The 15,755-nt window shown below is 53.8% G+C and overlaps 2 protein-coding genes across 4 annotated transcripts; one reads left to right on the top strand and one right to left on the bottom strand.

Annotated features, from left to right (window-relative positions):
• Positions 1-1,656: 1,656 nt before the first annotated feature.
• Gpr137 (G protein-coupled receptor 137) lies at positions 1,657-5,787 on the bottom strand. 2 transcript variants are annotated; one of them, XM_059261934.1, is made up of 8 exons: positions 5,483-5,787; positions 4,044-4,415; positions 3,912-3,961; positions 3,084-3,309; positions 2,824-2,973; positions 2,604-2,708; positions 2,331-2,449; positions 1,657-2,121 (listed from the first exon to the last, which is right to left on the bottom strand). In XM_059261934.1, exons 1-8 carry the CDS (start codon positions 5,699-5,701, stop codon positions 1,962-1,964), a joined length of 1,401 nt encoding a protein of 466 aa, XP_059117917.1. In that variant the 5' UTR covers positions 5,702-5,787; the 3' UTR covers positions 1,657-1,961. The 2 variants fall into 2 exon arrangements, with proteins under 2 accessions (XP_059117917.1, XP_059117910.1); XM_059261927.1 differs by having other exon boundaries at positions 2,580-2,708; positions 5,483-5,754.
• Positions 5,433-14,870, top strand: Bad (BCL2 associated agonist of cell death). Of its 2 annotated transcripts, none has more exons than XM_059261944.1 (4): positions 5,433-6,016; positions 6,566-6,745; positions 13,512-13,702; positions 14,355-14,870. In XM_059261944.1, exons 1-4 carry the CDS (start codon positions 5,899-5,901, stop codon positions 14,478-14,480), a joined length of 615 nt encoding a protein of 204 aa, XP_059117927.1. In that variant the 5' UTR covers positions 5,433-5,898; the 3' UTR covers positions 14,481-14,870. The 2 variants fall into 2 exon arrangements, with proteins under 2 accessions (XP_059117927.1, XP_059117935.1); XM_059261952.1 differs by lacking the exon at positions 5,433-6,016 and adding an exon at positions 6,071-6,201.
• The last annotated feature ends 885 nt before the right edge of the window (positions 14,871-15,755 follow it).

Raw genomic sequence — 15,755 nt, 5'->3', positions numbered from 1 at the left:
CCTGAAGACCTGAGATCCGGATGCTCTCTTGGTTCCTGGACCCTGGACCCTGGAGGTAGACCGAGCAGAATTCTCCAGAGAACACTGTCAGACTGTGCTACACCTTTCCCAGACCCTGCAACCTACCTATCCCTTCACTTGTAAGTTACCCCACAAAATAAACCTCCCTTTTAACTACGTGGAGTGGCCTTAATAATTTCACCAATATCTGGCGCCCAACTTGAGTTTCCAGCACTGATAGCTTACAGCCTGTAACTCTAGCTCCAGGGGATCTGGTGCCCTCTTCTGGCTTCCTTGGGCACCACATACAGGTACAGATACACCTATACACACATTAAAAACAAATCTTAGGAAAAAAAAAAAAGATGCCAAACAGGCTAGGTAGACATGATGGTACACGCCTGTAATCCCAGTAGTTGGCAGGTAGAGGTGGGAGTGTCAGGAGTTCAAAGTTATCTTCAGCTACTTACAAGGTCTCTATCTCAAAAAGCTGAAACTGGGTCAATGAGATGGCATAACAGGTAAAGGTCTTTGCCACCAAGCCTGATGACATAAATTCTGTCCCCTGATCCATATGGTGAGAGGAGTGAGCCAACTAATAAGTTGTTGCCTGACCTCCACATGTGTGCTGTGACAAGTGCTTGTCCACTCATACACACACACAAATATCTTAATTAAAAAATGATAGTTGGGCATGGTGGCACACTCCTTTAATCTCTCAGCACTAGAGAGGCTCAGGCAGGGAAATCTCTGTGAGTTCAAGGCCAGCCTGGTCTATAGATCGAGTTCCAAGACAGCCAGGCTACACAGAAGACCCCATCTCAAAAAACAAAAAAGTCAGAGGGCTGGTAAGATGGCCCGGTGGCCAAAGGCACTTGCTGTCATGCCTGGCAACCCGAGTTCGCTCTCTAGGACCCACATGGTAGGAGAGAACTGCCTCAATATGAACCCACACACACACACAATAAATAAATGTAATACAGTTTGTTTTGTTTTGTTTGTTTTTCAAGACAGGGTTTCTCTATATAGGCTCTGCTGTCCAGAAACTCACTCTTGTAGACCAGGCTGACCTCAAACTCACAGAGATCTACCTGCCTCTGCCTCCTGAGTGCTGGGATTAAAATGTGCACAATTACCGCCTGGCTGTAATACAATTTTTTAAAGGATGCCTAAAAGCTACATAATTACAGTGCTGTGTGGTCTGGGAGAGGGGTTATGGCTCTCTGCACAGCCAGCGGAAAGTTTCATGTAGATTCGACTCCCTGCCCCCTCCTATGGAGACTCAACTCATAACCCTGGACATGTCAAGCAGCGAAGTACTCAATAATTGAGCCACATCTCCAGCCTGTAGAGGTGGTTTTTCAATCAGGACAGGTGCACAAACCTCTAGCCCCAGCTATTTGAGCTGAGACTAAGGCAGAAAAGTCACTTGAGCCCAAGAATTTCAGGCCAGGCTGGGCAACATAGAGACGGCTACTCTAAACCAGGACAACTTGGACAACAGAGGCCTGTGCAGTCCCTCTACCGCTCCATGCCCGCTAGCCTTGATGAAAGTGAGTGGCTCCCTTCCAGCCTACCAACCCATGTCAAGGGCCAGTGTTTGATCAGCCTGATGCCAAACAGGGAAGAAGGAACACAACTCAGACAAGTGACAGGTGAAGGGACAGGACACAGACTCTTTATTGAGTGGTAGGCACAGGAGAGGTAGCTGGCTCCAGTGTGGAAGCAGAGGCAGCAGGTCATGCCAGGGCACTGTGGGCATCTGGCAGCCTGGGGGCCTTGTCCCTATCTTAGGGGGATGGCACAAGCTCACTACGATAGGAGCAGCAAGGAGCTGGCCAGAGGAGAGAAGCAGCCACAGTCCCCTGGCGTCCTGGGCAAGAAGCGGCAGATGTACTTGGCACAGGGGCCGGGGATAAGGGGACCTGGGGCCTGGGTGCTCTAAGGGGAGTAAAAGGAGATCATGTCTGTGGCGTGGAATAGAGGCTGTGGTGGTGGCCGCCAGGTCCTGGCACCTGGGAGAAGAGCAGAGGAGTGGTCCTCGACTGACTGGCCCCGCCCCAGCCTGGCTCACGCCCGATGGCACCATACCAGCTGCCAGAGCCCAGGCTGCCGGACATGCTGCAGGCAGAGAAGCAAGGTAAGTCCCAGGAGTCCCAGGCAGTACCCAGGGTCACATTCATGAGATGGGGGGCAGGGGTAGGCGCCTTTAGCCCTGGGAACCCAGAGGAGGCTTCACTCAGAACAAGTCAAGCCTGGTTCTTGGTCCCCACTGTCTCATGGAGCCAGGCAGGACCCCAAGACCCCTCAGGCAGGGTTGAGGCTCCTACCTGGTGCTCTCACTCCGGCTGTGCTCCCAGGAACAGCCCTCATCCTCACAGTGCCCAGCCCGGTCAAAGAAGTAGGAACGGGAGTCAAAAACCTGCCCGTTGAGGATTCGACTGGTGCTCTGTAGGTGTGGGGGGAGAAGCTGCTACTATGGGTTTTTATTTTTGCCCCCGTAACTGTCTCAGGACCCAGGCTAGAATTCCCAGGGTCTAGCCCACTCCACTGGACCTAGAGGTGGTTGGGGGCCCTACCAGGTCCTGCGGGGGCCGGTGTACCCGGAAGAAGCCCACCAGCAGTGTGGTGGGCAGCAATTCCCACACGAAGAGGATGAGACCAAACACCAGGTAGCCTTTGTTCCCTAGGTCATTCACCAGGTCTGCCTGGGGAAAAGCAGAGGCTGAGAACAGTCTGTCACCACACAGACCATGCTGGCGCAGGACCCTGGCCAGCTGGAGGATAGATACTAGAGAAGGGACAAACTTGACCAATGCCTACCTGGTCAGATACGTTGTACCAGTCATAATCGAAGGCATCTAGCCGGCTCCGAGGGGCCAAGGCCAGAGCTGCCAGGTTGTAACAGGCCCGACTGGCATAGAGCAGAACCATGGCACCCCCTATGGCAGCTGCCTGGCACACACTGGTCCCCTGGTAGAGACGACGATAGAGGATCTTCAGGGGGAGGGGGCTTCCTCTACATCCTAAAGACCTCTGTCCAAGGATCCTCAAGGATACCACATCAGGGTTGGTGGCCCTACCTTAGCCTCTAAGTAGATGCTAGTGGAAGGGGCCCGCCGGGCGACGAGGCAGAGGCAGGCGGCAAGCGAGAGGGCACAGATGACGAAGAGAGAGTCGCTCACCAGGACGCGGACCAGCAGGAGAACCCAGGGCTGCGTGCGGCGCTGGCGGGACAGCACTGCACACAGTACGTTCACCAGCAGAAAGAGCAGTGAAGCGCCCACGAAGGCCCCTCGGACAGCCAGCCTGCAGCCCACAGCAGAGTCAGCCCCCGACCATGGATCTCCTTGGCCCTCACCAACCACCCTGACTCCTCAGAAGACCCCAGGGCCAACCAGAACTCGGGTGGTCCAAACTCTGCTCGCCTAGTTTTGCACAGGAGGGAACTGAGGCTCAAAGAGGTGAGGTGACTGAACGCTATGGCATTGCAGGAGGAGCACCAGACAGGGGCTCAGACATCTGGATCTGAGCCCTGACTGGGCCCTCCTCCAGCTGTGTGACCTTGAACACGTTGCTTTATCTAACTGGGCCTCAGTTTCTTCATCTCTTAAAATGAGAATAAGAAGAGTATCTCAGGTGAGATGTGAAAAGATGCTTGTGAAATATCTTTATAAAATGGAAGACACTGTGCAAAGGACAGGCAAGGACGGTGCAGCCAAGGTCGCTGGGAGTGCACCAGTACTTTATAGAGTCCATGGGTTGGAGCTTCTATCTTTCTCCACCGTGGATGGCACTATCACGGCTATCTGCACCAGGCACTTTCAGTTTTTTCTAGCTCTATCACAAATGTTCTGGGGTTCTTCTCCTCTCAACCCTGCCACTGACCCATTAACTTCTCCAGTACTTACAAGCCTCGGCTCATCTCTGGCCGACGCTTTGTCTTGGCCTTGAACACCACCTGGGAGCAGAGATACCCATCACTCCTCTGGACTCTTGGGTTTGCCCCCTCCCACTCCCACCACACCAGTTCCCGTGGTTACCTGGGCAAAGTAGAGGTTCATAAGCGTCAGTGTGAAGAACTGCAGGCAGACAGGGCAGCAATAGAGAAGCCAGAAAGGCAAGGGCCCCAGGCGGTTGGCCCTGGGAGTATCTCGGAAGTAGAAGGAGAAGAGTGTGGTACGCAAGGCTGCCCAGAGCAGACAGAGTGCCAGGAACACCGTCTGATAGCTGAGGCGCTTGTGCCCGTACAGAAGCACCAGCCAGAGCTGGGCATAGACAGAGAAGAAGAGCAGCGCGTATAGGGCAGTGTAGGCAGCGGTCAGCCCCAGAGTCACTGTAGGCGGCAGTGCAGGTACCAGCCCGGCTGCAGGCACCAGGCCAGACAGGTTACTCTCCATGTCAAGGAGGGAGGCCTGAAACCAGGAGACAGAGATGGAGGGCTGGCCAGAAGCCAGGGAAATAAATACGGAGGGGTGGTTACTGCAGGAGGTGGTGAGAGCTGGGGACTCTAGAGGAAAGAAGTTGGGGTTGCCAGGCCTTTCCTCCTCAAGAGACGGGGGGGTGGGGGTGGGGGGTGGGCACGGGTAATCTGGGCCCTGAACCCCTCACTCTGGAGTGTGTAAGGGTACTCTTTCCTACCCAGGGCAAATGGAGTGGGGGTTGGGGGTGTCCCTCCCTGGGTCAGCCCCAGAGCCAAGATGGGAGGATGCAGTGGTACAGAAAGTCCCTGGCCTTGGTCGCTCGTGTCCGGCTGGCAGGAGGGGGAGAGCCGGCCGATGCCCGTCAGCTTAGGACAGCGGCCGCTGCGGGGGCGCCCAACGCCCCGCTCTCCCCCTCCCCACGCTTGGTGGCTCTTTCCCCTCCAATAATCCGGATTGGGGGGCTTCTTCCTCTGTCCTCAAGATTCCAGACGTTGTTCCCCCACTGCGTCCACCCTCAGCCCCGGTGAATAAGAGGAAGTCGATGTCAGGTCCTCAGGCCGCTGCTGGGGAAGCGGGATCCGGTCGCCGGGACACGGGGCTCCAGCTCCCCGGCTCCCGCTGCTCCGCCCCACTCCTGCGCCTGCGCGGGCGTCCGTTCGCTACGCAAACTGCGTAGCAGCCGATGGAGACTCCGAGGCCGTGCGCCGCGCCCGGCGTGCAGCTCTTCGAGAATCGACGCGAGATGCGCTGCCAGCGGGCGTCCGGGGTTACGGATGGCTGCGGGCGGCCGAGAGGCGGAGACAGCGCCTCACGCAGCAAGCACTCGCGTTACTCATGTCCTGAGCTGCCAGCTCTTAATGTTTGGGGGACTACTGTTTCCTACGCTTAGATCCCCTAGCCCACATCGGGATCGGCGTGCCCATATGGGGGCGGCAACGACTTCCCCGCACTGGGTCGCTGAAGGGAACTTCCGCCCACAACCAAGATGGCATCCTGGCCCCGCCCCCTAGCTTCTGTTCGCGGGCTCCGGGCTCCGGCCTGCGGCCGCTTGCACACACCTTTTCTAGCAGCCGAGCCCCCGAGAGCCCCACGGCTCGTCCTCCTTGGCGCCCCTGTCCCTTCTCCCGCACCCGGGCGGCCATCCTGCCTGGAAGGAGCTCCCGAGATGGCGCGGTGGGTTGTCCCCGAGTTGGGCAACGTGAGGCCTCCACGACCAGGAGGAGGAAGGAGCCGGCTTCCCCATCTCGGTCCCTGGGTCCAGGGAGAGCAATAACCATCGCAACGATCACTGCACCCTACGGCCGAGCTTCAGTGAACGGCTCTACCAGTGCTTTCGCCCATAGTAATCATTGAGCTGTTTACAGAGTTTTCACCAGCTCCCCAGGGAGGTGTCATTAGCCCCATTTTACAGGAGGGAATTCGGGCCCAGAAGGGCTAGAGGACGTATCAGCTGAAGCAGACCTTCCCGATCCAAATGGGAACCCCAAAGCAGCCCTTGCTGGGTCCTGCACATGCCCTAGGCGTGAGGAAGTCGGATCCCGGAATCCGGAGCCTGGGGAGCGACGCAGGAGGAAGGCGGTGGAGACCAGCAGGTCGACTGCAGGGGTGGGACCTGGCTTGGGGTGGCCCCGCCTCCAGGCCGACCCGGGATTTACTTCGAGAACTGATTGGGTCAGATGCGTGACAGTTCCCGTCGCCCAGGAAACTAGGACCGGGCGCCCTTAGAACTAGAGGGAGGAGGCAGGCCCGGGTCAGGGGCCTCGAGATCGGGCTTGGGGTGAGACCTATTCGCGGTCATAACGGGCAAGCGGGACGCACCAGGGCCTGGACAGAACTCTAAAGAGAGATTTAGTATCCCGGGGACAGCCTGTATTCTCCACCAGGCCAGACCCAGCGGACAGATGAGGGCTTGGGAAGACTGATAGGCCTGTGTTGTGTGTGTGTGTATGCGCGGGCGCGCGCGCGCGCGCGTGTGATCCAGTAGGAGAAGGAGCCAGGGGCCAGACCCAGCAGACAGATGAGGGCTTGGGAAGACTGATGGGCCTGTGTTGTGTGTGTGGGAGCCAGGGGCACCTCTCCTGCTTCTCATCACCACCGTTTGCCTCACTGTGCCCTAAGTACTTCTTACCTTGTCTTTACAGCCCAGAGTATGTTCCAGATCCCAGAGTTTGAGCCGAGTGAGCAGGAAGACTCCAGTACTGCTGATAGGGGCCTGGGCCCAAGCCTCACTGGGGACCAACCGGGTCCCTACCTGGCCCCAGGTCTCCTGGGGAACATCGGACACCAACAGGGGCAGGCAGCCAACAGCAGTCATCATGGAGGTAGGTTCCCCACCCCACTGTCATCTGCCTGTCCCTTGCCCCCCACTCAGTTGCCCCTTGTGTCCCTGTTGCAGCCATACTTCCTGAAGACTCTGGGGTAAGTCCCAAATAGCTCTGAGCCTCAAAATGCCTCTTCTACAAACTATCACTACCTTTGTAAGACCACAGGGCTAATTCACAGAAATATTTGGCATGCCCTTAGTGATCAAGCTGCTTCACTGAATGCTCAAAACAGGCCCCAGGATAGACAGCAGTGGGAGGCAAACAGATGCCCAAAGAGGAAGTGACTTTCCTAAGGTCACCCTAAGAGGTGGTGCTGGAAGACTCCTCAGTTTCTGAGTACCTGTTCTTCCTGGGTTAGGGCCTTCCAGTGGCCAGTAGGTTCGTTCTTTCTTTCTTTTCTTTTTTTTTTTTTTTCCTTTTTTTGTTTGAAGATAGGGCTTCTCTATGTAGCCCTGGCTGTCCTGGAACTTACTCTGTAGACCAGGCTGGCCTCCCAAGTGCTGGGATTAAAGGTATGTGCCACCACTGCCCAGCCAGTAGGTTCTTTCTTACCCCATGGATCACCCACATCAGGACTGTCCTTGCACAGATGGGACAGGCAGGTGACCAAAGTGACAAAATGGAAGGAGAGGCATTGGAAGATACTGGTTGTTTCTCAGTCCTCTCCACTCCCCAGGGTTGAGCCTGTACAGCCTCAGAAATCTCACCCAGGTATGTCATTGCCCACTAGAGCTTAAATGACTCCCATTTCCTTCTTCTTTTTTTTTTTTTTTCTTTTTCTTTTTCTTTGGTTTTTTTGAGACAGGGTTTCTCTGTGTAGCTTTGGAGCCTGTCCTGGAACTTGCTCTGTAGACCAGGCTGGCCTTGAACTCACAGAGATCCGCCTGGCTCTGCCTCCCGAGTGCTGGGATTAAAGGCGTGCACCACCACGGCACAGTCCCCACTCCCTTTTTGAGACAAGGCCTCATATATCCCAGGGCAGCTTCAAACTTGCTGTACAAGTGAGACTAGCCTTGAATTTCCGATCTTCCTGCCTCTATCTCCCAAGTACTGGGATCATAGGTGGGCCAACATGCCTGGCATTCCACACTTTTTTTTTTTTTTTTTTTTTGGAGCCGATGATCGAACCCAGGGCCTTGCGCTTGAGCTTGCTAGGCAAGCACTCTACCACTGAGCTAAATCCCCAACCCCACACTTTTTTTTAAAAAAAGTATATGTATATGTGTGTGTGTGTGTGTGTGCGTGTGCAAGTGCAGGTTCCTTGGAGTCCAGAAGAGGGTGCTAGATCCCCTAGAGCTGTTATAGGTTGTGCGCTGCCCCATGTGGTTGCTGGGTACTGAACTCACATCCTCTGCAAGAGCAGTAAATGCTCTGAGCCACTGAGCCATCTCTCCAGCCCACCACACTTCTTAGGTAGTCAGGGCTGGTCTTAGGAAGGAGCAGCCGAATAGGTAAGGCTGAGAGTTAGCTATTCTGATGCCTGTGTTTCAGGTAAAGAGAACAGGAAGTTAGGAGGCCCCGGGACAAGAATTGCTCCTGGGTAGCAGGGCCCCAAGTGGAGAGAGGTAAAGAAGGGTAAGTAGAGCCCTGTCCAATTCAGTCTGTACAGGCCTTTGAAGGCTGTTGTAAGAACAACTTTGACTGGAATCCTGGGAAGATTTTTTTTTTTTCCTTCTTACTGTGCTGGGGATGGAACCCAGGGCCTTTGCACATGCTGAGCAAGTGTTCTTCTATGAGCCACATACCCAGGCCTGGGAGTTGGGTAGGAAGGAAGGAGGTGTTGAGGAAGATACTCAGCAACCTGAAAGTTGGAAGAAAGATTTAGGGAGCGCAGTGAAAGCATGGCCTGCAAGTGTGGCCGGGAGTGGAGAGAGGTGCACCCTAGCTCAGCTCCAGCTCCATGAAGGAGGGCTGCCAGGGGAAACAGCCATAGGGAAGGTAGCTGAATGTCTTTGCTTCCCTGCTAGGTAGGGACTAGACCACAGATACCCTCCCTGAGCCAGTGTGTGTGTGTGTGAGTATGGAGTGTCATAAACATTTAGTATTTAGTTGTCTCAAAAGCAATTGCCAGAACTGCATGTGGTAGTTGTTAGCATTTAGGCATCAGTAAGATATGCCTATAATCTCAGCACCAAGCATGGATGAGTTTGAGGCCAGCTTGGCCACCTTAGTGAGGCTCTGTTCCAGCAAAACAAGTGACTTTCCATAAAGAGATTTGCAAGTGTCAGACCTGCCAGAGCCATAGAGCTACTGGCCATTTCTGAGGTCAGCTCACTCTGATCCTAGCTCTCCTGCCTGCTTGCACCAGGTCCACTGGGCTGTGAGCATCCCTGGGGCAGGGACTGCAGTGCAATGCCTGGAACAGACTGCACAGTGAGAAGGGGAGAAGACCATAAAACGGGAGAAGCAGCCAATACTGGCCTCTGGTCCAGACTGCAGCATCTGAGGAGGACCCTTTAGGAGCCCATTGAAAGATTAACTGCTCTGCCTGAGTTTCCCAAGCTGTAAAATGGGAATAGAACTGTTCCTACTTCACAGGGCTGCAGTAAGGGTACCTGAGTTCATGTGAACAATGCTTAGAAACTGCCTGGCACAGAGGAGGTACCATGGAGGTCCTATGCCCTATTACTACCATAGTTGTGGTTATCGTTGTTACTGTGACCTGGGTTTCCATCAGTAGTAAAGGCCTTGAACATCCAGTGTTCTTGGATGGCAAACATGAGGTGTAGGTTAGACTCGGGATAGATGTGACTTGAAGGCATTCCTTCCTTCCATACAGCCATTCAAGATTTAAGGTAGGCAGTTGGGATTTAGAGCAGGGATTGGAAAACCACAGACATGGGCTAAATCCCTGTGGTTTTGCACTGCCCCTGAGCTAGGAATGCTTTTGTTGTTATGTTTTGAGGTTTTAAGGTCAGGACCCAGGGCCTCCAGCTTACTAGGCAAACACTATCACTGAATCACATCCCCAGCCTTTTTTATGTTTGTTGAGACAAAATCTCACTGTGTTGCCCAGGGTGGCCTCAAACTCCTGGGCATAAGCAACCCTCCTGCCTCAGACAGCCAACTAGCAAGAAGCTGGGACTGTATAGATTTGCACCTCCAGGAACAATTCTTTGTCTTTTCAAGACAAGACTTTTCTGAGTAGCCCTGGCTGGCCTTGAACTCCTGTTTCTGCCTCCCAAGGGCTTGGATTAAAGATGTGGATTATAGGTGTGTACTGCCACGCCCAGCTGGGAACAGTTTCTAATCTATTGAAATGATTGGTTGACAAAATCCAGGGAGCAAATTATTATTAGTATTTTTTTGGGTTTTTTGTTTTATTTTGTTTTGGTTTTTTTGGAGACAAGGTTTCTTTGTGCAGCTCTGGCTGCCCTGAAACTCACTCTGTAGATCAGGCTGGCCTCTCACAGAGATCCACCTGCCTCTGCCTCCGGTGTGCTGGGATTAAAGTGGAACGCCACCACCGCCCAGCTTTTTTCTTAAACAAATAATATTTTATTAAAACAGGTAAAAATTGTGTGAAATTCCTATTTCAGTGTTATTGAATAAAGTGATGGTGGGCACAGTGGTGTTTTGGGGGGCATTTTGTCTGTGACCCCAACTATGAGCAAGCTGGGCTGTTGTTATAGAGGCCTTGATAGAACGCTTGGCCAGAGCAGGGCCAGGTGAGGACCCAGGCTGGAACTCTAGAATGCCTTTGCTCAAGGCTACAGCACAAGTCTGGGCAGGCCACTGTGGAGACATGGCAGGCACAGTGGCCTGCCCTGCCTGAGGGCAAAGCCTCACTGTTCTTGGAAGGGTATAGGACACCACCACCGTTTTTGTTTCTATTAGTCTTTTCCACCTTGCCATGTTTTTTGTGTGTAAGGGCATGTGTGGAGATCAGAAGAGAATTTCAGGAGTTGGTTTGGTTCTCTCCTTTTCTACTTTGTGGGTCTCAGGAATGGAACTGAAGTTATCGGGCTTCGTGGCAAGCACTTTTTCCTGGCTTGTCACCTCCTGGGCACTTCCGCCAGTTTTAATGGAGTATGCTAGGCTGCTTCTTGAACTGTGAATTTTCCTATTCAGCCACACCCACTTACCCAGAAACCCCCTGGGTAAGGAGTTTAAAGCTAAAGGTGCAAGACAACCTGTCTCTTCCCATCCTACTACTCCAGCTCTGTCTGGGAGGGTGGCATAAATGGGCAGGGCTGAGCATCCACCCAGAGAGAAGCCACCCATCCCTTCCCCTGAGGGACTGAGGCGGGTCTGGGCCACACCCCACCCACCCTCTTTATCCAAGGAGTTCACAGAATCTCCAGGTTCTTTCCAGTAAATGCAAAGATATTTCTGAAAATTCCATTCAGGGGCAGGAGATGCAGCTCAGGCTGTAGAGTGCCTGACTAGCGGGTGCACAGCACAGCCTGGCTTCCAGTCTCAGCAACTCAAACTGCAGCTGGGAGGTGGGAGCAGGAGGACCAGAAGTTTAAGGCCAGCATTCCAGCTACCTGAGACCCTATCTCATCCATCAATAAAGCCTCTTGACACAAATGAGTGTCATTTTGTTGCTGGGGTGCTTGGCATTGCTGAGCACCTTTAGTGACTGACATCCTCCATGCCACAGCACAGGCTCTCGGCATAGGTGACAAGTGGGGAGGAAGAAAATGACTCCTCCAGACTGGGCCACTGGGTACTGTTGAAGGGGGGCTAGGACATGAGATGGACAGACCTCGGAGTCAGACGGGTTGTGTTTGCACCAGTCTTCATCACTGTGTGGCCTTGGGTAGGTTGCATACTGTCTCTGTGCCTTAGTTTCATCCCCTGTCAAATGAGGAACTTCCCCAATAATATGAGCTGAGAACTAAATTAATGAATCCGAGAAAAGCCTCTAGCCCAACCTGCTCAGTGTCCTCCTTGGTTGGTTGTTTTTTTGTTTTGTGAGGTGCTGTGGATGGAACCCAGGGCCTTGAGTGTGCTAAGCAAGGATTTTAACCCTGCAGATCTGTTGGGGGAGGGAGCACGTGTGCCACACTACCCAAGTACCCATGCAGGACAGAGGACAGCTTGTGGAGGTCGTCTTCTCCTTCCCCCTTTACATAGATTCCAAGGTTCCCACTCAGGTCTTCAGGCTCCTACTGGAAGCTCCTGTACTGGCTGAGCAGTCTCACCAGCCCTTGGTGAAGGAAGTGGGCTGAGCTCCCACCAAGGCCACCTGAACGTCTTCACCTTCCTGCCAGCACAGCACCTGAATGCTGAGGTTCCAGGGCTCGGGTCCAGCTGAAGTGACATTTCATTTTTCAGTGCAGATAGGGTGTACCACCAAGAGACTCAGGCGTGAGCCTTTTAGCTTCTGCCTTCCTTCTCTGTAAGATGGGGAGAACTCCACATCTGCCACACAGGAGCCAAGAAGCCAATGGCTGTTCACAGGACAAGGTGGAGTGCTCTCCTGTCTTGTCTGTTCTCATGGTGACTATGAGACAGGCTGTCCCTGTGTCACATAGAAAGACACTGATGTGCCAGGGAGTTGGGGAAATGGGTTCATGGTCATAAAGGGGGAACCCATCTAGCTGCTGAGTAGTCCCCCTGAGATACTCTGTAGATGGGCAATGATATTGTTCTGGCCAGGTGCTTTGAGTAGGCCAGGCCAGGCCTTTCATGATGGTTCCCTCCTTACCTCTGGCTTTCTGTTACATGTCTGCAGCTGGGATCCTCAGTACTGGAGCTGAATTGCAGAGTTCTGCCCATTGACCTTTGAGAAAGGGAGGCAAACTTACCAACCTCCAAACCTGGGAGAATTTTACCTCCTCCCAAGCTTTCCCTGCAGACACCTGGGTGTGGGCAGCAGGCTGTACCTAGCTCTGGACTCTGCCCCTGGGAGTGGTTCTGGGTCTTCACTAGTCTGAGCAGAGGGGGTACAGATGGCAGAAGTTAGGATGGCACACAGTACCCAGATCAGAGAAGCAGATCACCCACAATTCGCTTGCAGCTCACAGAGCATGTCTACATTCCGATGTGACCTTCACACAGGTGCGTTAGTATGCAGGGTAGGTGAGACTCTTCATGAAGGGAGGAAACTAACTTGGAGTTTAAGGGTGGCTGGGCAAGGCAAGAGTTGCACACCCTGATGGGCTCCGGGGGCTAAACCCAAACTTCTGGCCTCAGGGCTTAACAGTCTTGTCAACCTGAGAAAATTGACTTCTCTGAACACCTGTGTAGCTGTTGTCTCCCCACTTCCCCCATTTGTGAGAAGTGACTACACGTTCTCCTGTAGTAGAGACTGGTTTTGAACTCCTCAACCCCCTGCTTCCAGCTCACCATTGCTGGGATTATAAATATGAACCATGCCCAGGACAAGCCTCTATGTTCGGTCTGTAGAACCAGGTGGTGAGGATAGTTTAGCACATAAATGCTAGTCTCAGAAAAGAAAAAAAAAATCCACTGTTCTGGACACTGTCTCCAAAAAAAGGTGCAATACGGAATGCAGAGAGTTCTTGTTCTCCGGCAAAGACAGAACAGAACACCTCCCTAGTCAGGGGTTGCTATGAGACCATTTGAGTTACCTCTTATTCCTCTACTTTGTGAAAGGCACAGTAGGAAGTCTTTTTGTACACTAAAGTCGTCCTTCATTACTGGCACTCGACAAGGATTTGTGGAAGTTAACTCGATTTCTCACAAAAACCCTCTTAGCTCCCTCCATTCGCAAAAGAGGGACTGGGGCTATTGGAAAGCGAGTGTGATCGGCAGGTCGAAATTCACACCTCTTCCATCCCGACTCCTGCAGGCGTTGGGGCTATGGAGACCCGGAGTCGCCACAGTTCGTACCCCGCGGGGACCGAGGTGGATGAAGGGATGGAGGAGGAGCTCAGCCCCTTTCGGGGCCGCTCGCGTTCGGCTCCCCCCAACCTCTGGGCCGCGCAGCGTTACGGCCGCGAGCTCCGCAGGATGAGCGACGAGTTTGAGGGTTCCTTCAAGGTGAGCACCTGCATAGGGTGCGACCGGACCTATACCCACCTTCCCCTTCTGCTATCTAGGGCATGTCGGGATTTGTAGTTTCAGGCCCGCCAGGTTTTTCCCTTTCGTGTTTCAGGGCATGCCGGGACTTGCAGTTCTAGTCCCTCCTCTGTCCCTTGTGTTCTGTGACTTGCAGTCCAAGGATTTCCTCCCTCTTCCTTCTTTGTCCGAAACCCCGCCCCCAGTTCCGGGACTTGTCGGCACCTGTAGTCCAGAGTTCTTTTACAGCTAGACCGCTAAGAGAACCAAGGTTTTCTGTGATCTGTACTACAGACTCATTTCAGGCCAAAGTTCCTGAGTCCCCGAGGTTTGGAGAGCTCGAAGCTTGCTAGTATCTGAACGTCTCCCCAACTTGTGAGCCACTTTAAATTCTTGAATTCAGCCCCATCCTCTTAAGACCTCTGACTCTGAGGTTTCATTTAGGGTCCCAGCAGTTTGTCGGCTCCAACCAATCCCGATTCCCGAGAGCCCACTCATCTTCTAGCGCCCCTGACCGCTCAGTGCAGAGCAAGCTGGTGACGGTGGTCTTTACATTTCAACTCAGAATGTGAGGACTTGATTCGGGATGCCAGGGTGAGGCTCATTCATTTAACTCTTTACTCCTTCCCTGAAGGGACTTCCTCGCCCAAAGAGCGCGGGGACTGCAACACAGATGCGACAAAGCGCCAGCTGGACTCGCATTATCCAGTCCTGGTGGGATCGAAACTTGGGCAAAGGAGGCTCCACCCCCTCCCAGTGATCTTCTGCTCCACATTCCCGGAACTCTACCCGCTCCCGACGCCCGCCATATTGGGTGTGGGCGGAAGCCTTCCGAAGACTTGGGGATAAAAAGAGGATCGCTGTGTCCCTTTAACAGGGAGAAGAGCTGGCCAACAGCTTGAGTCCCTTCTGGTGCGTGCAATAGCCACGAAGGGGTGGTTCTCGTTGGAAGTTTCAAAGTTTCCGCTTCCCCCACCTCAGCTTCCGGAAGTGACTTTTCCCCTCTCGGTTACCGGGCTGCCCTCAGGCGCCTGCGCCAAGTTGAGAGTCGGGGTATAAACCGTGACTTGGCTGCAGCCCTATCGTTCGAACTGGGAAGCCTGTGGTCACTACGTGCTTTACAATAAAGCCCGCGCCTGTGCTGTCGCAACTCTGTCCTTCGTTTGGGGTTCCGCAAACCGGATTATTTATTATTCCTGATAGTTTTAAGAGACTCCTTTTTATCCATAAGGGAAACAGGCTCTAAGGACTGAGACCAAGAAGTTGAAGCGACCAGCGGAGCCGGGCTGCTAGGCTTGGGGGTGAGGGAGCGGATCATGGCTAGACCCCTGGGACTGCCAGGCCTTATCTCTAATATGGTAATTGGGAGCTGCAGCCCAGACGGCCGCTGGAATTCAGCGTTCTGCAAACCATGCCGCGGCTCCCCCGGGGCGGGGGGGCGGGGGTCATTTGCTCCTATTTGGGTCAGTCCTTGTGAGCAGCTACTGTGTGACCGGCCTGGGGCCAGCGCCGCTCGGGGACCTGGCAGGGCACGCGGGGCGGGGCGGCACGATCGCTAGGGAACGTAGAAGCTTCTCATGGGGACCTGGAGCAGGGCCCAGAGCTCAGTTCAGAGATTTATTGGCGCCCCTATAGCCCAGGCCAGTGCTTTGGGCTGGATATGCAGATAAGTTGCGCCACAACCCTGCTTCCCGGAACATGGGAGGGGGCGGCCCCCACGGCAGGGCCTCAAGGAGTAGGTCAGACTTGAAGGTGAGGCTGTGTCTGGGACTGCCACTCAGAAGGACATACCAGGATGTTGGGAGTTAGCTTGTTTTTGAGGACCCCAGGCCAAATGGAGGTCAGCCAGTCAGCAATGGACATGGATAACAGCAAAGTGGGAGATGTGGAAACTGGACTCGGTCTGACAGCTGAAGGAGGCCTTAACCCTGGGAAGCCCAACCCTGGCCACCCAGTTTCTCTGGCCTTCCTACCCGATCAGTTTGCCTGGGGCTGCAACAAAAACAAAGAAAGCAAACACTTCATTGGCAGGAGA

This window comes from Peromyscus eremicus, chromosome 1 (assembly GCF_949786415.1).
Source record: "Peromyscus eremicus chromosome 1, PerEre_H2_v1, whole genome shotgun sequence".
Taxonomy (NCBI): domain Eukaryota; kingdom Metazoa; phylum Chordata; class Mammalia; order Rodentia; family Cricetidae; genus Peromyscus; species Peromyscus eremicus.
This window is presented reverse-complemented; position numbering and strand designations above follow the sequence as displayed.